The sequence below is a fragment of the Ambystoma mexicanum genome, chromosome 7q (genome assembly GCF_040938575.1).
Source record: "Ambystoma mexicanum isolate Mex_15411 chromosome 7q, UKY_AmexF1_1, whole genome shotgun sequence".
NCBI classification, from domain to species: Eukaryota; Metazoa; Chordata; class Amphibia; order Caudata; family Ambystomatidae; genus Ambystoma; species Ambystoma mexicanum.
The window spans coordinates 1164730400-1164753545 of NC_090941.1; the positions used below are offsets into that span (position 1 = coordinate 1164730400).

Here is a 23146-nt window from a genome sequence, read left to right on the forward strand (position 1 = left end):
AAAAACTCTCAGATAATAATTAGACTTCCCGACTACATAGTTCCGGTGAGCATCTGCATTAAGCAAGGCCTCCATGAAGGTACCAAGTGTTTTAACCTTACCGGCCACTGGGACAAGGCCTCCATCTATGTGGAAACTAAGATATTCCTGTCCCAACCTCTCACGAGCACGTTTGGACCCATACACCATGAACTCTGTTCTAATGGCATTTAAACATAGCCAGTTGGTGGACATCTAGCTTTTGATGAACATGTAGAATTCCTTTAGTTTTCCTTGGTCCTCTGGGTAATCTCCACTGAGGTCAATGGAGAACTGAAAATCATCAGCATAATTATTGAAAAATACTCAGAGTGTCTCTCACATAATGGCTGGATGTAGATATTAAGGATACCGTAGAAGTGAGCGTATCACTATAGAGGACAAGGGTCCATCTTAAGCGCAAGTCTAATCCTTCACAAACAACAAGGGAATGGCGCATCCCCAAGGTCATACCAGGCTGGATCCTCAGAGAATCCAGTGTAATATCTGATAAAATGAGGATGCCTGGGTTTGTGATCATTAGAATCATCATTACCTAATCATTACCCTTTGCTATGGAATCATTCCATTATTGCATCCTGTTTAGTTCTGATTAGTACATGAAGAAGTAGCATCATTACACTATCCATATATTAGACTGCCACTTTGTATGCATTTGCAATTTGCTTATAGAATGACATGTTATGCATTTGAAGAGAGAAATAGGCCCCGTTATATGAAGGGTTTGCTTAGTTATGTTATTGCCATATACGATTGAAAGAGATGCTTTTAGAATGATATGTTTGCATTTTAGCGCTTGCCATTAAGAGGGAGACCTGCTAGGCACTAGAGAGAACAAATGAGGCCTGAAATGACACTGTCATATTTGAAAATGGCACGTAGAGCCATTTAGAATGACACATCGTTATGCTTTGTAGTGATATGTACACATGTATGCATGTTGAGTGTGCACTTAGAATTTGCATTATGCTTTGAGGATAGTGCTTGGTATTGGTTGGGTGTGTTAGGCACTATATTCCAGAATAGAGAAAGCATTTAGCTGGCATTTGAAGCCATTCCGATGGAGACAGAGGGGCACTGGGCTCAGTGTGGAGATGTTATGGAACACTGTGAGGAGGGATTTGTAACAGTAGCTTTGTAGGCAGACAGATAACACGAACCCTTGCCTTAGTGGAGAGACGGCCTGGCTAATCAGCATGGCTTGGTGTGCCGCAGAGACAGCAACGGTGGGAGGGAGCGCGACATGGGGAGATGGGAGAGAAGCCTTTTCAGGCAATGAGATGCTTTGAACACGGGCACAGAGAGAGGATTTCGTGATGCAAACAGTGGAGTGAATGGAGAAATGGAGGAATAGATGGCGTTTTGCACTGCACACAGAAGGCCAAGGCAGAGATATGATGTCCAATGTCATTTGACACAGAACAGGTAGTGACCAGAACACAAAACAATACGCATAACACAGACTGGCAGGCGTCGTTAAATGCTGACAGAGAAAGAGACATTCTTAGCTTAGAGAATCATGTAACCATGGAGAAATGAGTGCGTCATTGGATTAGTATAAGCAGAGGTGAAGAGAGAGCAGAGTCCCTAGTTGTTGGTAGTCGCTGTTGGAGAATGGGATTAGATACAGATGGAGTTCGTTCGAGTTCATTGCTGATGTTTTGGATGGAGCTGCTTCCTGAGAATGAGGGAGAGATGTCTTGGTGCAGCAGAATCCGATGGCTTTGGGGCAGAGCAGTTCGAGTGACCAGATCTTGAGGGGCCTGCCACTGAGTGACTGATCGCAGAGTAGCGGGAAGAGGAGAGATCTGGCCCTGACAAAGACAGAGCTGGAGACAGAGAGATGCACAAGCAAATGGGAAGTATGGTTCATAGCCTAGACAAATTGATTACAATCAGTGGGGTAACTTTGCTGATGGGTTTGGGGAGGACATGGCATCTGAGGGGAGGTGCCCGAGCCAAATGAGTGGGGACAGAATGGTGCGCCATGGAGGTTGAAAAAGGGGGGACAGGTATCCCTGCCCCCCCCCCCTTAAAATTACGCCCATGATTAGAACAGACACTCACACAAAGAGCTTTGTGTTTGGGAGAAAGGGGAGATCAGAAAGGGATTGTCTTAAGAGGGTGAGTGTGAAGTCTGGTTTGGATTGGTGTGGATTGGAGAGGTTTGATTCTGGATGAAGGTGAGGATTGTTGGACGTTTGACGCTTGCATTAGACTGCATTAGAATCACAGGCTTGCATTAGAAACTTGAAAGGCTTATAGTTATTGCATGGTAGATTTGCACCAGAAGTATAAAAGGTGCAAATTCGGTATTGGCTAGAGTTTAGAATTGTCTGCATCATGCTTTGCTGTGCATAAATAAATGTATTCTATTGTTATAATTGAATCGATTCATGTGTTTTCTTTGTGTCTTGCGTTTTGTGTCCATAGAAGTAAGATAGGTTTATGTTATTAGGCGTAAAATAGGAGTAACACAGCGCACAAAGGCCCTAAGATACAAAAGCAGGGGGGGGTATAGTGATCCACACCCCCCCTAGGAGATTGTCTAAGACTGGTGCATGGTTGCCCAGGGGGGGCAAGACGATGGTAGGGATTAGTTTTCAGACTAACAACAGGAAAAATCATTCTACTCCACCTGAAAGACAGGCATGCACCATCAAACCTGCAGACAGGAACCTGCAGTACCAGACCCATATCCTTAAAGTTCACAGCACTAAAGGGACCACTTGAAGTTCATAACTGCAAAGGAGCAAGTCCAAAGAACTTATAGCATTAGGCATTCAGCACAGAGTTAAATGCATCAAATCCACCTCCTGCTACATCATGGAACCACATCATGAAAGAGCGAGAGTTACACGCACCAAATCTACCTCCTGGAGGTTCACAGCTACAACATGGAATACTCTACATCCTGAAGACACAGAGCACCAGACCTACCCTTTGGGAGTTCCAAGCACCAAAGCCACACCCTGAGTGTTCACGGGCACAGCACCCAAGACACATCACGAGAGTTGCCAACACTGGACCAACCTAGCGAGAGTTTGATGATATGGAAGCAGAACCATGCCATGAATTTCCTACATCAGACACACATTCTGAGAAATAGTAGTTACACCACTGCTCTCACACCCTAAATGTTTACAGTGCTTTAACCTGCACCCAGGGAGACTATAGCAATAAACACATGACCTGGGAGATGGCAAGTACAGCAGGAGAGCAATAGCACTGGGCCCACATCTGACAAAGGTCATAGCTACAGCATCAGCTCTATGTACTTTGGACTCCATGACCACAGCATAACCAAAGAGTGACAACACATTGCATCACGCCCGCATAGACAGTACAGATATATAAACGTTAAGTACTCACAAATGCAGTGTGATGGGTCTGCCCTGTGCATCCACCTCTGACGAAGCACCTGCATTCTTGCAGTTCACAGCCACGCAACATGCAGGCATCCCAGCGCAGCACAGCACCTGTCAAAGAACTGGAGGAAGAAAGGCACGGTCTATAGGACAATAGTGCTTTGTTAAAAGGACCAAAGTGGAGTTGCATCAGTATTTATCTTATAAATTCATGACACAAGGGTAACAATGTGAGGTTGCAATCTAATAGACCTAAAATGTCTCTTGCCCGCTCAGTTCTCCACATACACAAAACACACAATCTCTTGCTCGCCAAGAGTTCATTATCACTCGCCAGTGGCGAGTGTAAATATTAGGGCGTAGTCACGAGACATAATGGATATGGTAAACATGCTATTCGGGGTGTCCATATGCTGTACTGAGGGTATTTATCACAGAGCATCCCACTGCACTGTACACGTGCCTCCAGGCAAAGGACTTAACTGCAATGTCATCTCTCACCAACAGAACACAATGTTTCACCAAACAAACACTTGCATCCAATGAAAAGCACAATGTATCTCAACCTAAACAGTACACAATATTCTTTCCCAAAGCATGAAATCTCAATCCACAGTACGTTTCTCACTGAACATACAGCAAGAGTAGATCACCAGGGATCGAAATTTGGATTTGTTGACCAGGATCAAAAAGCAGCACCTGGGTATCGGCATCACCCGTTAGGTAAGAGCTCCCTTTGAGAACCAGGAGCGAGTACAGAGTGCACAACAAATCTAACCTTGGGAAAGGGAAAGATGGAAACTAACGTTTTGGCGATTTCCTGTTATCCACTATGCTCCATATGCCCCTTAAGTGTGTTCTGCATCGTCCTTTATATACATTCCCAAACACACACAGTTAAAATCACACTGCTAGATTTGTATGGCAGAACTTGCCCCAGGAGTCAAATGTAGCTCCTAGTAGGTGTTAGCTTCAAGCTAACCAGGCTCCCCTTGGCTATAACCAAGAGCTAAATAGCTTCCAGCAATTTCAAACCCTGTATTACTGCAAAGAAGGGCTTCTCACTGCACCAAAACGTATGGCTCACTGAACACTAGACCAACTCCACAGGACACAGAAACTACCCGGCCTTTGCGTGTACTTCCCTTAATCCTACTGACATTTCGTTCCCTGTCTTTGCGTAACATTAGGCTCCCCCCTCTCAGTGGTTAGCCGTACTTTGTGTTTTATGTGCATCTCCCACTCTACTAGTCACTGTTTCTCTGTGAATGTGTGTCCCTTTAGGCTTTCTCCCAATTCTAGGTCCCCTCTACTGTGATTTCTGTTGCACTGTGAATCTGTGCCCCTTTAGGCTTTCTCCCACTTCGAGGTCCCCTCTACTGTTGTTTCTGTTGCGCTGTTGTAGTAGCTGTGAATCTACTGTGGTTTCTGTTGCACTGTGAATCTCTGCCCCTTTAGGCTTTCTCCCACTTCTAGGTCCCATCTACTGTTGTTTCTGTTGCACTGTTGTAGTTACTGTGAATCTACTGTGGTTTCTGTTGCACTGTGAATCTCTGCCCCTTTAGGCTTTCTCCCACTTCTAGGTCCCATCTACTGTGGTTTCTGTTGCACTGTGAATCTCTGCCCCTTTAGGCTTTCTCCCACTTCTAGGTTCCCTCTACTGTGGTTTCGGTAGCTCTGTGAATCTGTGTCCCAATAGGCTCTCTTCCACTTCTAGGTTTCCTCTACTGTTGTTTCTGTTGCACTGTTGTAGTTACTGTGAATCTACTCGTCATGCCTGCCAGTCCTCGCTTACCTCCTTCTACACGGACTTCCCCCAGGACTATGACGCTGCCTTCCCATACTGCCAACCGAACAGCTAGACCGTTCTACACTTGGTGGAGGCTGTTCGGTACCTTGCCCGGGAAGCAATCTCCACTGCAATCACATCTATAATGTCACGTGGTACGCGAGCAATCACGTGATCTGTGTGCGTCGATAGCAGTGCGCGTTAATCCGCTCGCTGCTTCTGATCATTATTCTTTCCTGGCGTTTCGGAGCTGCATACGCATTTCTACTTCCCACGACTTCACCTTTGCCTTTCAAGGCTTCCGACCGCCGTTTTTTCATCTCCAGCGGTGCGTGCATACTTTGACTTCGTTCCAAACGAAGTTTCCGTTTTCATTCCACACGGAACGGATTATATGTTCTATCCGATCCTCTTTGTGCTGACTTCCTATCAGCACGGCAATTTAGCCTGATGGCTTGCTTTCATTGCGGCGTTCCCACTATAGTTCATAGGTGGTTACTCTTGTGTGCTCTCAGTGGCATAGTCTTAGCAGGGACATGATTCCTTTTCCTGCTATTTTCCTCACGCAAGACCAACCTAATACTTTATATAGGTTATCCTCTGCAAGGGCATTTCACTACTCCTTCCAGTACATCAAAGACTTTGAACAACAACTTCTTGTTTAAACATCTTATTTCAGAACATCCTATAGGAATCTTCTTTACTTCTGGATACATGCACAGGACTTCTTGGACGCTATCCTGGGTGCACCAACCCGACACTAGTGCGGCCCTCGTGCCGTTCGGGATTAGCTCCCCTTCTAACTACCCTTTCATTGCCGTTGTTTCCATTTGGAATACCTGGTGTTCCTATGAAGACTTACCTGAGACTGTCTTTTATCAACAGGTCAGTGTCTTGTTGAATCGCCCATACTCTTAAAATAGGCATTAGATTAGTCATTAATTTAGTGTTTATTTGTTTTGCAGTCTGGCGAGTTGTTGTTTCTTCCACGCCCTTTCCACTGATTACTCACTCTTGCTGTCAGGTTTTACAGCCAGAGAGTGACATCAGTTGGAATGTCTAATTTGATTGGACGCCGTCCAGACCTCAGACCACTCCTCAGGATCACGGCTCTCATCCTGTATCCTTTAAAGTGTTACACAACCTGTATCCTTTGTTTGGTGTACTATTGCAGTACGATCTGATTACTACTGTGGTTTGTGTAGCTCTGTGAATCTGTGTCCCAATAGGCTCTCTCCCACTTCTAGGCCCCCTCTACTGTGGTTTCTGTAGCTCTGTGAATCTTTGCCCCTTTAGGCTCTCTCCCACTTTTAGGCCCCCTCTACTGTTGTTTCTGTAGCTCTGTGAATCTGTGCCCCTTTAGGCTCTCTCCCACTTCTAGGTTCCCTCTACTGTGGTTTCGGTTGCTCTGCGACTGTGTCCCAATAGGCTCTCTCCCACTTCTAGGTCCAATCTACTGTGGTTTCTGTTGAACTGTTGTAGTTACTGTTAATCTACTGTGGTTTCTGTAGCTGTGTGAATCTGTGCTCCTTTAGGCTCTCTCCCACTTCTAGGTCCCCTCTACTGTGGTTTCTGTTGCACTGTTATAGTTACTGTTGTACTGTTGTGTGCCACCTGTCTGCTCCCTTGTTGCGTGTTGCGCCCCCCCCCCCTGTACCTCCCCTTGGGCCTCCTGCATTGGGCAGGGGGCCGGGCATCTCTCCCTTCTCTTTCACTCCCTCTTCTTCCTCCTCTCCAAGCACCCTCTATGGCACTTCGTTTCTCCCATCTTCTCTAACTGCTACTCTACATCTTACCCCACCCTCTCACTAATACTGGAAGGAAGAAGTTCAAGAGGGACATCCTAGTCTCCAACTCAGGCCTCCCTATCACTGATATCTACATTAGTGCTTCCTCCGGACAGTGCATCACTGACATCCTCTTTGTCGTTCCATCACCACACATATGGACCCTTCATATGGTCTCAGCTCTCTCTCCCCCATCTCTTCCTCTCCCATTAATGGTGGCACTCAGTGGGAGGCCCTCTTGGCTTCCTGTCACTCCTCCAAGGTCATCATTAATGTCCATATGAATGGTAGTCTTGGTCCAGGGCCCTCAGCCCAATCTCTTCCTGTTTGATAGGCGTCTCCTGCATCTAATCGTTTGTCATCTTCCTTCTGCTATTCCTACTAGCACTCCGCTGGCTCCTCTGCCACCCCTCGCATCTACCTCTGTCCACTCTTGGGCCCCTATTCCACTTCCCCTGGGTGCACCTCAAGCCTGTACCCCACCCTGGAAGTCTTTCAAATGTGGCAACCTGCTCCACGTTGCTACTCTCAATTCTCACTCCACTGTCAAACACTCCTCTGACATCTATCACCTCCTCGAAGATCTTGACCTGGTTGACCTCTCTCTCACCAAGACATGGTTCATGGCCAGCTCTGTCATGAGATTTGACACTCTCCCCCCTGAGGGCTACAAGAGTCTCTCCGAGACCAGAACCAAGCGATCCGGAGGGGGAGTAGCACTGATCTTTCCCGAGTGGATCCCTGCTTCTTTCATTCCTGTACAAGCCTACTTCTCCTTTGAATGCCTTGTCTGCAGGCTCTCTATGGCCAGGCTGCCCTCTTCCTCTCAGAGTGGGCTGACCTCTCATCTTCTCTCCTTGCCTCTACCTCTCAACTTCTCCTCCTCTGAGACCTCAACATCCATCTGGATGCTTCGAATCCCTCCAATGGGTTTTTCTGCAACCTCTGCGATCTCTGCGACATGCTCTCTCTTTCCATTCTGCCCTCTGGTCTGACAGACTCTGCCGTACATACTTTGGATGTTCCGATCTTCTCAGACATTTCCCTCTCTACCTTCTCACCACTCCTCTCTCTTGGACTGACCACTTTCTACTTTCCTCTCATCTGAAACTCTCTATCCCTCAGCCAAAGCCCCCCCCCAGCACTGCCACCTACCTTTGCAGTCATTCGGCCCATGAAGCGTTTTGCAGCAGATGCCTTTGCCTCTACTTTCTCTGCTCCTCCTACTCCTGCAACTGACTCATACTCTTGACACAGACCTCTCTAATCTGCATCTATCTATCTCCAACACTCTGGACATCCTTGCCCCGTCATGAGAATCTGGCTGTAGCCTACCTCCAAGTGCAACTCTTGATATGACTCCAACCTTGCTGTCCTGAAACGCAAGCGCAGTGTGGCTGAGAGGAAGTGGAGGGCTTTGGGCGCATCCTCCAAAGGCAATACAGACTCTCTGTCCTGTCCAGTAACACTGAATCTGTGCGTTGTCTCCATGACCATCAGTCTGGCTTCAGAGCTGCCAGAGGTATGGAAACCTCTCTCCAAAACACCCGTTAAGATCTGCTCTCTAACCTCGATTCCAGCATTCCTTCTGTCTTCATCCTCCTTATCTTTCCTCTCCCTTTGACACAGTCAACCAAGCCATCCTGATCAATAGACTGTGAGAACCTGGGTATCACAGATCAGGGACTGGAGTGGGAGTCCTGCTTCCTCTTGGATTGCCCCTCCCAGGTCCAACTTGGTTCCTTTCTCTCTGCCAAGTCTTTCTCCACCTGTGGCGTTCCCTAGGGCTCTATCCTCTCACCGTGGTTTTTCAACCTCTGCTTGGCCCCTTTGGCCCGCCTGATCTCTACCCTCTCCTCAAACTTTCAGTGTTATGCGGACGACACTCCGCTCTCCTTCAGGCTCCTCTCCTCTCTCGCTCATTCCTGAAGGTCTATCCGCAATTAAGGCTTGGTGCGCCTCCAACAATCTCTGCCTAATGCCAGTAAGCCTCCAGTCTCCAGACTTCACTCTCTCCCTTCTCTCCTCACATCTCGGATGTCGCCAAGATGTCCCATTACCAGCTCCACATCCTCAAAGGGACTCCTCCCTTCCTCACCTTCCCCAGAAGCTCACTGTCCCCAGAGCCCTGGTTTTCTCTAGGCTGGACTACTGCAACAGCCTCTTTCTCAATCTTCCCCAGCACTTGTTCTGCACTTACCTTGCACTTGCCACCAGCTGGCCCTATTTATTTATTACTTTACGCCACTTACCTTTACTGCACTTCCCCCCCCTCCCCTTCCCCTTCCCCTTCCCCTTGCACTTGCACTTTTCCCCCTCCCCCACCCCTGCACTTGCGCGATCTGAATGACACCTGGCCTAGTAGGATCGTTGTATGTCTCCCCTTGTTCCTCCCCTCCCTGCCTCGTCGCGCCTTGAAACACCTGTGTATAGGCGCGTTACAAATACCATATCATATCATATCAATCTGCCTTCCGCTTCTCTCCACCCTCTGCAACAAATCCAGAACAGGACTGCAAGACCTAGCCTTGGTCTCAAGGCCAGGGACTGTATCTCTCCAGCCCTGAAATCTCTCCAATGGCTCCTGGTGGCTGCAGGGATCGAGTTCAAGACCCTTTGCATTGTCCACAAGACTTTCAGGAGCCGGGGCCTGCACTACATCCAACGCTCTCTTCCTAAATACCTTCCTTCTAGAGCCCTTCGCTCAGCTACCTCCAACTCTCCAAGGGCCAGATGCTTCTCCAGGCACAGAGTGGGGGGGCTGATCTCCCTCCTTGCAGGTGCCTCCTTCTGGAATGGCCTTCCGGCCCCTCTCAAACTTAAGCCAGACCACCTTACGTTCCCAGAAGCAGCTAAAAACTTATATTTTCTCCTCTGCTTTCCCTCTCTCCCTCCCCTGCTGACCTACCTGTCTGCTGTACCGACTGGTTGCTTGGCTACCCTAAGAGTCTCACGGGTTACGAGGTTCTTTCTTGATTAGTCTCCCCTGCACTGCCTCTGTGCCTACCATGCACTTAGTGGCTGTAACTGTAACCTCTACAGTCCTTTGCTACCTGGCACTTTCCCAGAGCCGCGCTGCCCTGGTTGCACTTACTCAGAGCAATCCTGCCCCGTTTCCCTTCCCTCTCCTTTGCACCACCACTTCCCCTTCTCGGTCTTGAATGATCTGAATGACACAAGGCCCAGTACGATCGTTTGTCTTATCCTCCCTCTGTCTTCCCTCCCTTATCCTGTCACGCCTAGAAACACATGTGTACAGGCGCTTTTATCATATCATATAAGGGCTCCATGACACCGAACACATTGATAAAGCCCATGCCTCAGCAGTCCAAGCCATATAAAACAATATCTCAATTCACAGCACCATACATGACCTACCCCCTTACATATCACTGCATAGAACAGAATATCTTATTACTTAGCAATAATGGTGTACTGCACAGACCCTCATTTCCTAATAATCACAGGCCTGTAACTATCTTCAAGGACACAGGCCATGACTGCAAAGTACAGGGTTTCACCTCACTGCATGGAACACGTCACTTCAGCAAGCAGAGCCTTAAGCTTCACTGTACTGAACACTGCATCCCTCAGCTCACACCACAGGGTAATGTGGCACCCAACAAATCAGCTCTTCAATCAACGTCATCACACAAAGGGGTCAAAAAGAAGGTCTGGAATAGCCCAAACAGTGGATCACCATTGACAGACAACTAACCCAACCATCGGAAATTGCCAGGTTTAATGTGTGCCACATCTACAGGATCGAGCTGCTCACTGATCCTATTCAAAGAATACATGGCCCTGATTAGGCATAGAATTCCACCAGAAAGTGGAATTCTATGTCTTCACAGCTCTACCCAAGGCTAATGGATTGCCACCTGAGCATACGACCAAGCTGCAAAGAAAGCCTCCTTCAACCAACTCTGGCTCTCAACACTTCTCCAGGCTGACAGCTGGCATTGTACAACTTCATTAATTTGATGGAATTCAAAAAGGTTTAATGGAAAGAACGTCGAGAGGGTACAACTAGTCCAAAGTCAAGCAGCCAATCTCCTCTTTGGCCCGAGTCAAGCTTGCTGGCCTTAAAATCCCAGCAGTAAATGCCTCATAAAGCAAAGTCGAAGGTCCCTTGTCTGTCCCACAAAGTATTACACGGCACAAAGAATGACCAGCTGCCTGGGATTCGTTTAGCACCAACCAGCCTAAAAAGGAATGTTTGGCTGGGCAGTCTCCCAACTTTCATGACTCATCAGCCTGTACCTGTACTCTATGAGGCTGCATAGACTGCTCCATCCCTGAAGCCTATCAACTCGTCAACAACGTTACTTCCCTGGCTCCCTTCTCACCACTGCTCATACTACATGAATTATTTGAAAGGGCCTCGGCCCTTAGACACACTTCGCACAACTTTAAATTCATGAACACTTTAACATTCGTCCCAATACAACAGTGGTATTCTAATGTTTTCAAACCCCCGGAATGCCTTCCCCCACACCCGACCCCACTTGAGTAAAAATATTCCCCCCACCTACGGGATGCCCCCAGGGGCCCAGATGATGTCCAGGGGTCCCAGGCTCTTAAACATATTAGCAGATTGTCTACTGCTTATATTTTCTATTAAAAAGCAGTCACCTTAATCCTTTTTTATATTGAAAACAGTCATCTTAATCCCAAGAGTCTGGGGACCCCGCTGGACTTCCTCCGGGAACTCTTAGGGCGGGCCAGCCCCCCCAGTTTAAAGACCAGTGATAAGGCATGCTCTTCCCCTCATATATACTATTTGCTTCTCTGTCCTTCAGGGTGGGATGTTGTGTAGTATGTTGCAGGGGTATGGAAGTGTGCTGATACTGCAGGCATTATAAGATAGGTGGTGTGCTTGTGTGTTCTGAATCCCCTTTTGGATAGTGGGACTGTGGCTGACCACTGGGGGGCTAGGGAGAGGGCACTCGGAGAGCAGCACCCATGGGTCTTAAGCACACTACTACACAAACCATCACCACATACTGAAGCAATAGAGGAAAGTAAATGTACCCTGGAGAAACGCACAAGACCACACTCCTACCCATCACCCATGTCCAAGCACAGGTACAATAATCTCAAGACTACCTTACCTGGCACCAGCCGGGGGCTCGGTCAGACCAGTGCCAACCTCCCAGTAACGGAGGTCTGGGAAACTAAAGAGCCACCTCAAGTTGTGGAGGGTGGGCAAGTGTTCCCGTTGAAGCAGACGGGAATGCTATCTTTTTCGGCAAATACACAAAGAGGGAGGACCTGAGGCCACCATGGATAACATCAGGGTGAATTTAGATACTCCCGCTCCTTGGTTTAAGAAACGTAAAGGGATACGTAGCACAGCATTCCCCTTATACGACAAGGAATGGAGAGATACCAAAATAGTCCACCCCTTGGAGACTTTCTACGTGAACTCCCCAGGCAATGTGAAGGTGGGTGCAGTCTGGGTATCCCAGAAGCCAGAGCCCGCAGAGGCCCTAAAAGGGACACGCTCAACTAAAGCAAGCTGCTACTTTGCATGTGAAGCCCGTGTAGTGCTCGCTGCCCATCACCATTGACAGGCAACCCCATCAGAGCCACTTCAGGAGGTCATGGAAAGCCAACGCTTCCAGGAAAAGCTTCCTGATTCTACCCTATGGAGGCCCTCACCTCTTGGGTCACATCTAGATACATTCCTGGAGAAGGTAGTCAATAACAGAAAATATGCCACTGGTTACAGAGGGAGCTCAAGATCGCTAGTAACTAGAATAGAAAAACTAAAATGGGTCTGAGCGGTACGGTGTCACGCCACATGTGGTATACTTTTAGTTGTGGGCTTGAGAATTGAGAGTTGAGAATGCTATAGACTTGTTGGTATCGTTCAAAGCACCTGGTACCCTGTATTCACACAATGACTAGTCAATTGGGCTCGGCTCAGAAGGCATACACACGGAATGCTAAGAGCAATGTGTTTGCAATGCACCAAAGAAAATGGACCAGACTCAATTAACTAATAGGTTACTGAACAATCAGGGAACACACAGGTACAGCCATTTTTTAGCCAAAGCTACAAGATTAGCCATTAACAGAAAAAGCCTGTAGAATGAAACACGCGCTGGCACATGACATACAATTGTACAGACCAATAAATCACTGAGTGTAAAATCACACATACTTTATGAATTGTTATTCGTAAGATAAGGAGTCGATAGTACCTCTGCCTGCAGGGAGAAGCTCTTCTGCCCTGAATGCCGCCAATGTGAATACACGATAGTAACTCTGCCTGCAGGGAGAATTTCTTCAGCCCTGAATGCCGCCAATGTGAATACACGATAGTAACTCTGCCTGCAGGGAGAATTTCTTCAGCCCTGAATGCCACCAATGTGATAGTAACTCTGCCTGCAGGGAGAAGCTCTTCTGCCCGGAATGCCGCCAATGTGATTGTAACTCTGCTTGCAGGGAGAAGCTCTTATGCCCTGAATTCCGCCAATGTGAATAATATATAGTAACTCTGCCTGCAGGGAGAGGTTCTTCTGCCCTGAATGCAGCCAATGTGAATAATCGATAGTAACTCTGCCTGCAGGGAGAAGCTCTTCTGCCCCGAATGCCGCCAATGTGAATAATCGATAGTAACTCTGCCTGCAGGGAGAAGCTCTTCTGCCCTGAATGCAGCCAATGTGAATAATCTATATTCTCTCTGCCTGCAGGGAGAGGTTCTTCTGCCCGGAATGCCGCCAATGTGATTGTAACTCTGCTTGCAGGGAGAAGCTCTTCTGCCCCGAATGCATCCGTCCAGTGTACTTTTTTATGGCAGATGAAGTGGCTATGCAGGTATACAAAGAACCCAGCGGAACACTTGACGCAACAGCCTCCGAAACCACCGCAAACTAAGGTATAACTATGCATCCTTTCAGGTCGATCGAGCGGCGGTGGAGGGTGAAGAGAAGGCGGGGGGGGGAACAGCAAATTCAGATGATGTCCAATACAGGTGGGTGACAAAGGGGTTGCTTCTGGCTATGCCAGAGAGCTTATCTAACTCCCACCACAGATCAGTCCTCTGGCTACTCACCTGCCACAAGAGGGGGTGTAGTGGAAAGCTTTTTCCAAAGTCAATGAGGAAGACCAAAAGTGGTTTATTTCTTCATCTTGTTTCGAGCCAGGAAACGCACAGTGGAGCACAGACCACTGATGGATCTGAAGGCCCTAAAGAAACACACCCGTTACCAGATTTTCAAGTTGGAAACCCCAAAACAAGTCATCACATGCATTCAGACCAATTATTGGTTAATATCATTGAAGTTGGCGTTTGGGATTCATTCTAAACCTTCCAGCCATCACATCTTCTGTTTTGCTAAAGTCACCCAGAGTGCGATGGGTATGCCCAGACGTGGGTCACGTGCCTGCTGGGCCTAAAGACCCAAGCTACTCCTCACTGATGAGGCCCAACAAGGCTGTAACATATTTGGGGATGCTTGTGGTCTTGTGCAGACAGGATGTGATCTAGCAGTTTGGGCTGGACTGCCCTTTTTGGGAGTGGGACCAATCCTGATGAGCATATGGTCTTTCTCCTTCTGTAATGGCTTGGCAGCCGAAGGGCTGTGGTCTGGAGGGTTGCCCAGAGCAATGCCAGACGTGAACTTTCATTCTAAACCATCCAGCCATCACCCCGTGTGTTTTCCTAGAGGATGCCTACTGGCATATCCCTATACTTAAAGGTCATCATCCACGTCTATGCTTTAGGACTGATTGTGAGACATACAGTTAAGTGTGCTGCACAGTTGGATGTGAGCCACTCCAAGTCAGATCACCATAGACTTGGCCCCCACCATTCTGGATGGGAGTCCTCCATGCAGAAAGCCGAGTGCATCCATATTTGGACAACCTGCGTGTCTAGGTCTTTTTTGGTCTAGAATCAGCAAAAACATTTCCCAAAATCACATGTTTACCTAACACAGGAACTTGCTTTCATTCGGGATATTCTTTCTAATAGCCACGAACAAGGCATGGCTTCCAGTGGCCAGGGCAGAATCTCTTCAGTACCATCTGGATTGCTTTCTATAGACCAATCATTAGCAAGCCTTTAGCTCAGATCCCATGGTAATATGGCAGTCTGTATCAGCATAGTCCCCTGAGCCAAACACATATGTGTCCGTTACTGTGACACCTGAGTAGGCACGTGTCTTCAGGTTTGGGACTCCAATCAACCGACGTATGGGTCAAGTGGCCTTACAGTGGAACTACAGTGGTGACTCGACAACAGTAGGCAGTAAAGCTGGATCTTTCCTCCCTGATCATCAACACAACACATTTCAGCCCTCTTGATTGGGGAGTGGCATTGGGAGACAGGACCACGGAGGGAAGGTGGAACTGGACGCAGTCAAGGAAACCTTCCAATTGGAGGGAGATGCAGGCAGCCAAGCTAGCCTTACGGTCTTTCAGGCCCTGGATCCCAGGAGAACATATATTGACTGGAACAGACAAACATGTCACCAGAGCATACTGAGATTGTGGGAGGTCGGGGGAGGGTGGGGAGCATGCAATTTAAACCTTTGGAGGAAGCCGCGGCAGCAATAGTGGACTTGACCAAGAAACACCTCCCCTCCTTTTTTGGCAGTTTAGCTGGCAAAAATGTCTGTCAGTCTGTCAGCAGCAGCATGCCAGTCACTTCGTCTGCGAGCATTAGCCGGAGCAGGCATTATTATATATGTAGTCACTGGCACCAGAGCAGGGTCTGTGCAGCAGCTGCACAGCAGTCGCTGCATCTGCGGGCATTAGGCTGCGCAGGTATTATTATATATGTAGTCACTTGATCCAGAGCAGGGTCCGTGCAGCAGCTGCACAGCAGTCACTGCCTCTGCGGGCTTTAGCCTGCGCAGGTATTATTATATATGTAGTCACTTGATCCAGAGCAGGGTCGGTGCAGCAGCTGCACAGCAGTCACTGCCTCTGCGGGCTTTAGCCTGTGCAGGTATTATTATATTTGTAGTCACTTACTCCAGAGCAGGGTTTGTGCAGCAGCTGCACAGCAGTCACTGCAACTGCGGGCTTTAGCAAGCGCTGGTATTATATACACAGTCACTTACACCAGGGCTGGGTCTGTGCAGCAGCTGCACAGTACTCACTGCGTCTGCGAGCATTAGCTGGGGCAGGTATTATATATACACAGTTATTTGCACCAGAGCAGGGTCTGTGCAGCAGCTGCACAGCAGTCACTGCCTCTGCGGGCTTTAGCCTGTGCAGGTATTATTATATTTGTAGTCACTTACTCCAGAGCAGGGTTTGTGCAGCAGCTGCACAGCAGTCACTGCAACTGCGGGCTTTAGCAAGCGCTGGTATTATATACACAGTCACTTACACCAGGGCTGGGTCTGTGCAGCAGCTGCACAGTACTCACTGCGTCTGCGAGCATTAGCTGGGGCAGGTATTATATATACACAGTTATTTGCACCAGAGCAGGGTCTGTGCAGCAGCTGCACAGCAGTCACTGCCTCTGCGAGCATTAGCCAGCGCAGGTATTATTATAGATGTAGTGACACCAGAGAAGGGTCTGTGCAGCAGCTGCACAATAGTCACTGCCTCTACGGGCATTAGCCAGCGCAGGTATTATTATACATGTCCTTATATATGTAGTCACTGACACCAGAGCAGGGTCTGGGCAGCAGCTGCACAGCAGTTACTATCTGCAAGGATTAGCCAGCGCAGTTATTATTATACATGTCCTTATATATGTAGTCACTTGCATCAGAGCAGGGTCTGTGTAGCAGCTGCACAGCAGTCCCTGCATCTGCGGTCATTAGCCAACGGAGGTATTATATATGTAGTCACTTGCACCAGAGCAGGGTCTGTGAGGCAGCTGCACTGCAGTTACTGTCTGCAAGGAATAGCCTGCGCAGGTATTATTATTGATGTATTCCCCGACACCAGAGCAGGGTCTGTGTAGCAGCTGCACAGCAGTCACTGCCTCTGCGGGCATTAGCCAGCACAGGTATTATTATAGATGTAGTCACTTGCATCAGAGCAGGGTCTGTGTAGCAGCTGCACAGCAGTCCCTGCATCTGTGGGCATTAGCCAGCACAGGTATTATTATAGATGTAGTGACACCAGTCTGTGCAGCAGCTGCACAGCAGTCACTGCATCTGCAGGCATTAGTCTGCGCAGGTATTATAATATATGTAGTCACTTATACCAGAGAAGGGTCTGTGCAACAGCTGCACAATAGTCACGGCCTCTATGGGCATTAGCCAGCGCAGGTATTATTATACAGGTCCTTATATATGTAGTCACGGGCACCAGAGTAGGGTCTGTGCAGCAGCTGCACAATAGTCATGGCCTCTATGGGCATTAGCCAGCGCAGGTATTATTATACAGGTCCTTATATATGTAGTCACTGACACCAGAGCAGGGTCTGTGCAGCAGCTGCACAGCAGTCGCTGCATCTGCGGGCATTAGCCTGCACAGGTATTATTATATATGTAGTCACTTGATCCAGAGCAGGGTCGGTGCAGCAGCTGCACAGCAGTCACTGCCTCTGCGGGCTTTAGCCTGCGCAGGTATTATTATATATGTAGTCACTTGATCCAGAGCAGGGTCGGTGCAGCAGCTGCACAGCAGTCACTGCCTCTGCGGGCTTTAGCCTGCGCAGGTATTATTATATATGTAGTCACTTGATCCAGAGCAGGGTCGGTGCAGCAGCTGCACAGCAGTCACTGCCTCTGCGGGCTTTAGCCTGTGCAGGTATTATTATATATGTAGTCACTTACTCCAGAGCAGGGTTTGTGCAGCAGCTGCACAGCAGTCACTGCAACTGCGGGCTTTAGCAAGAGCTGGTATTATATACACAGTCACTTACACCAGGGCTGGGTCTGTGCAGCAGCTGCACAGTACTCACTGCGTCTGCGAGCATTAGCTGGGGCAGGTATTATATATACACAGTTATTTGCACCAGAGCAGGGTCTGTGCAGCAGCTGCACAGCAGTCACTGCCTCTGTGAGCATTAGCCAGCGCAGGTATTATTATAGATGTAGTGACACCAGAGAAGGGTCTGTGCAGCAGCTGCACAATAGTCACTGCCTCTACGGGCATTAGCCAGCGCAGGTATTATTATAGATGTAGTCACTTGCATCAGAGCAGGGTCTGTGTAGCAGCTGCACAGCAGTTACTATCTGCAAGGATTAGCCAGCGCAGTTATTATTATACATGTCCTTATATATGTAGTCACTTGCATCAGAGCAGGGTCTGTGTAGCAGCTGCACAGCAGTCCCTGCATCTGCGGTCATTAGCCAACGGAGGTATTATATATGTAGTCACTTGCACCAGAGCAGGGTCTGTGAGGCAGCTGCACTGCAGTTACTATCTGCAAGGAATAGCCTGCGCAGGTATTATTATAGATGTAGTGACACCAGAGTAGGGTCTGTGCAGCAGCTGCACAGCAGTCACTGCCTCTGCGGGCATTAGCCAGCACAGGTATTATTATAGATGTAGTCACTTGCATCAGAGCAGGGTCTGTGTAGCAGCTGCACAGCAGTCACTGCCTCTGCGGGCATTAGCCAGCACAGTTATTATTATAGATGTAGTGACACCAGAGTAGGGTCTGTGCAGCAGCTGCACAGCAGTCACTGCCTCTGCGGGCATTAGCCAGCACAGGTATTATTATAGATGTAGTCACTTGCATCAGAGCAGGGTCTGTGTAGCAGCTGCACAGCAGTCCCTGCATCTGTGGGCATTAGCCAGCACAGGTATTATTATAGATGTAGTGACACCAGTCTGTGCAGCAGCTGCACAGCAGTCACTGCATCTGCAGGCATTAGTCTGCGCAGGTATTATAATATATGTAGTCACTTATACCAGAGAAGGGTCTGTGCAGCAGCTGCACAATAGTCACGGCCTCTATGGGCATTAGCCAGCGCAGGTATTATTATACAGGTCCTTATATATGTAGTCACGGGCACCAGAGTAGGGTCTGTGCAGCAGCTGCACAATAGTCATGGCCTCTATGGGCATTAGCCAGCGCAGGTATTATTATACAGGTCCTTATATATGTAGTCACTGACACCAGAGCAGGGTCTGTGCAGCAGCTGCACAGCAGTCACTGCCTCTGCGAGCATTAGCAGGTATTATTTTATATGTAATCACTCACTCCAGAGCAGGGTCGGTGGTGCAGCAGCTGCACAGCAGTCACTGCCTCTGCGGGCATTAGCCTGTGCAGGTATTATTATATATGTAGTCACTTATACCAGAGCAGGGTCTGTGCAGCAGCTGCACAATCGTCACTGCGTCTGCGGGCATTAGTCTGCACAGGTATAATTATATATGTCGTCACTTACTCCAGAGCATGGTCAGTGCAGCAGCTGCACAGCAGTCACTGCGTCTGCGAGCATTAGCCTGCCCAGGTATTATTATATATGTAGTCACTGACACCAGAGCAGGGTCTGTGCAGCAGCTGCACAACAGTTCCAGTCTGTAATCAGTAACCTGTGCAGCTATTATTATACATGTAGTCAGTTGCACTAGAGCAGGGTCTGTGTAGTAGTTGAATAGCCACTCTCCTCCTTTGCTACCACTGCCCGACCAGTCAATACCGGAGTTCGAGAAGGAGCTTGCTTATCAGCCCTCCTGTTCAACATCTATATATCCACCCTCCCAAGAATAATCGGCTCGCACAATATCCTGTGCTACAACTACGCAGACAACACCCAATTAATCCTAAAACTCCTCAACTCAAACCCCAACTGTCAGCCCGACCTCGCTGCCTGCCTCCTTGACATTGATTGTTGGATAACCACAAACCACTTCCTCTTAAACCCCACCAATACTGAAATCATGGTGTGCGGCAACACCGAACTTCTCCCCCACCCTCTACCCTGGCCGTTATCCATGGGCACCTCAACCACAGTAAAAAACCTTGGATGCACTCTCGACTCTGAACTAACTCTCTCTCGCCAAATCAAAAAGTCCTCCCATTACCACCTCAAAATTTTTAGATGCATTTTTCCATACATCTCCTTTCCCAACAGACTTGCTGCTGTCCAATCTGTCAAGACTGGACTATGCCAACTCCCTCTACCTCGGGGTTCAAGCATACCACCTCATTAAACTACAAAGAGCACAAAACGCTGCAGCCAAATTGCTTCTAGCACTTGGCCCAAGAGATCACACCTCTCTAGCGCTCAAAACTTTACACTGGCTCCCGGTTGGACAAAGGGTGACTTTCAAAACCTTATACATCTCCCAACGAGCAATGCATAAAATCGGACCTCTATACCTTCAGGACAAGCTAAAACCCTCCCACCCACCACACACTCTAAGAACGAGCTCAGCCCTCCTCATAGTGATACCAAACAGCAACTCAGTCAGATTAGGAGGATCATCATTCTCAGCCTTGACCCCGACTCTGTGGAACTCGCTTCCACCCCACATTCGACTTGCCGAAAACTACATGTCTTTCCGCAAACTACCAAAAACGTGGCTCTTCCCTTAAAGAACCGATGCTTAGAACAAATGGAATAAATAGCCACAATAAACAAACTCAAGGTCGTCAAACAAAGAAAACAAAGAGCAAAGGGAATCGATCGAAGAGATAATAAGACTAAGACGGATAGACTGAGTGCAAAGAATGAGGTGGATGAAACGGATAGAGTAGATGGATGGAACAGATGGAGTGGATGGAACAGATGGAGTAGATGGAACAGATGGAGTAGACGGAACAGATGGAGTAGACGGAACCGGATGGAACGGATGAAGTGGATTCAACTGATGAAGTGGATAAAGTGGATGGAACGGATGAAGTGGATTGAACGACTGCTATGTACCTGTACCCCCTGTAATCCCCATGTTATCCTATCCATCCTGTCGCTTTATATACGTATGTACGCCCCCTGTCCTGCTCTCATGCCTGGCGGCAAATGCTTCACTGATAAACCACCATATCACACTACTAAGCCTACTCTCTCCTATACACCATCATTCAACACAGCTATGCCATGACACATTCGGCCTAGCTGTTCTCATACTAACATGACCCCACGAACACATCATCCTAATAAAACACAGCTAGCTGAGCACATTCCGGCTAGCTTAGGCGTCTCCTCGGGCCTAACGCAGCCAGAACTCAGCCTGAGTGTCCACCCTCCAGACTAAACACAGCCAACTCATTTGTCAGCACCACACCTACCGCTAAGACGCAGCTTTCATGCAACAACCATACCAGCTGCACACATATCCGGTGCACCCACACACCATACCACACTCTCTCTCTCTACTGACTTGAACTGTGATTCCCGAGGGCGTTCAACCTACCAGCGCTTTGAGATCATACCAATGATACATAAGGCGCTATATAAATGCCAAGTAACATAACATATAACATGTAGTCACTTACTTCAGAGCAGGGTCACTGCATCTGGAGCATTAGCCTGCGCAGGTATTATTATATATGTAGTTACTTGCGCCAGAGTAGGGTCTGTGTAGCAGCTGCACAGCAGTCACTGCATCTGCGAGCGTTAGCCAGCGCAGGTATTATTTATATATGTAGTCACTTGTGTTAGGGATAATTCTCATTCTATGGCTAATTTCCCCTACCTATAGAGTCCCCCAGCAGCTTTGCTGGATTTGAAGGTTTTGTCTTTTTACCTGCTAAGAGTGAGACTCTTTTTCCCACTCTTAGGCATTTTTTGCTATGTGTGTTCTAGGCTATTTTTGTGTTTAATGCCTATGGGATTTTCTCTCCCCCATAGGAACCATATTTATTCACATATGTTACACAGCGCCCTCAGTGCAGTGACACAGGGGTGTCGTAGCGACCCCATAAACATAGACTCCATATCCTGGGACTGACTCCTATCTCCCAGGGCATGTAAAGTCCCCATTGACTTTACTAGTCAAATCTCATGAACTTAACCAGTACAACCCATCTTACCATGGTGGTACTGGAAAGGGTTAATAGTTTTTCCCTTAGGTTCATTTTCGAGGGGGTACCGTAAAGTCCCTCTCTCTAAAGTTTCTGGCTAGTGGCAGTGGTTACTACCGTAAATATTCGACCGCAAATATTTTCCTATGGGATTTTCCCATTGTTCGAGGCTACCACTTTTTCTGACAGCCTCTAACATACTGCCAGTTTATTTTATTATTAACTTTACTCCGGTAGGTTTTATTTGCCAGAACTTTAATATAACTTCTTTCTCTTGTCTTACTCTAAACTCCTAACCCAGGTCGGGGATCCTTTGTTAGTCCGTTTGGCGGGCTTCTGCCAAGAAGCCCTCTTTTCGGCGCAACTGAGTCTGTGGTGGGTCCATTGTGTGGGAGGGGGTGTAGGACCCCTGGACAGGGTTGCCTCCGCAACCCATGTCGAACTCTATCCTGATAGGCTGGAGGGTCTCCCGCCAAGATGACCACACCACTGTGTGGGTGACAGCTAGGCTGTATGAATGGGATTTATTTGCATAAAAGCAGGGTCCTGAGGACTGGAAGGGCAAGACGTCGCCACTGGAACTACGGAACCGAAGGGGAGAGAAGCCACTGACATCTTCAACATCTTCAGCACCTGCACCACCGGTGAAGTCCTGCTGCAGCGTCTCACCACTTTTCTTCCATGCGACGAGAGGAGATCATCTTCGCAAGAGCCTTCTTCCCTTGAGCTGGTGAGACCAACCAGTTCGCTAATTGCTTCCTCGGACCAGCCTTGGTCGAATCGCCAGTGCCCAGCACTTGGAGGCCGGATAGCCAGGCAGCCATCCACCCGGACCGCGATTTAAAAGCAGCGTACCTTTTTTTTCGTTGGGCAGCACCGCGGCTGGTTTCATCCCTGGGTAGTGCAGTGACTCGAACCTTCCTCCATGACGAGAGCCTCTCTTCCTCTGCTGGATCCCCCAAACTGCAGGTACCGCCACCGCAGGAGCCACTTCTTCATTCAAAGGTACTTTGTTCCGCCAGGCCTCCCTTTTTGCCCGGAAGCCCTAAAGGTGTTTTAAATCCTTTATCTACTGGTTGGGTAGGCCGCCCTTTCGTCTAACATTGTCTTTCGCCTTGCATGTACCTTTTCAATATTCGTTAACCAAAGACTTGACTGCAGCTACAAGAACATTTTTGCTCCTAAACTCTTGGTCCTGTATCACTGACTCTGGCTCAGGCCTATAGAGTCTGGCAGATTTGTTAGATCTGCTCTCACTGGATTG

The 23146-nt window shown here is 48.3% G+C and overlaps 1 protein-coding gene across 4 annotated transcripts in view; it reads right to left on the reverse strand.

The window, feature by feature from the left end:
- Positions 1 to 23146, reverse strand: part of LOC138528725 (zinc finger protein ZFP2-like) — a 189750-nt gene that overhangs the window by 159303 nt on the left and 7301 nt on the right. For 2 of the 4 annotated variants that reach the window (XM_069640590.1, XM_069640591.1), the window contains exon 2: positions 3412 to 3529. The exons of 1 other annotated variant lie outside the window; for it this stretch is intronic. In XM_069640590.1, the coding sequence (XP_069496691.1) occupies positions 3412 to 3500 (89 nt within the window). In that variant the 5' untranslated portion in view covers positions 3501 to 3529. Of the gene's footprint in view, positions 1 to 3411; positions 6845 to 23146 lie in introns of those variants that run through there. One more of the 4 variants, XM_069640589.1, reaches the window with a different exon arrangement.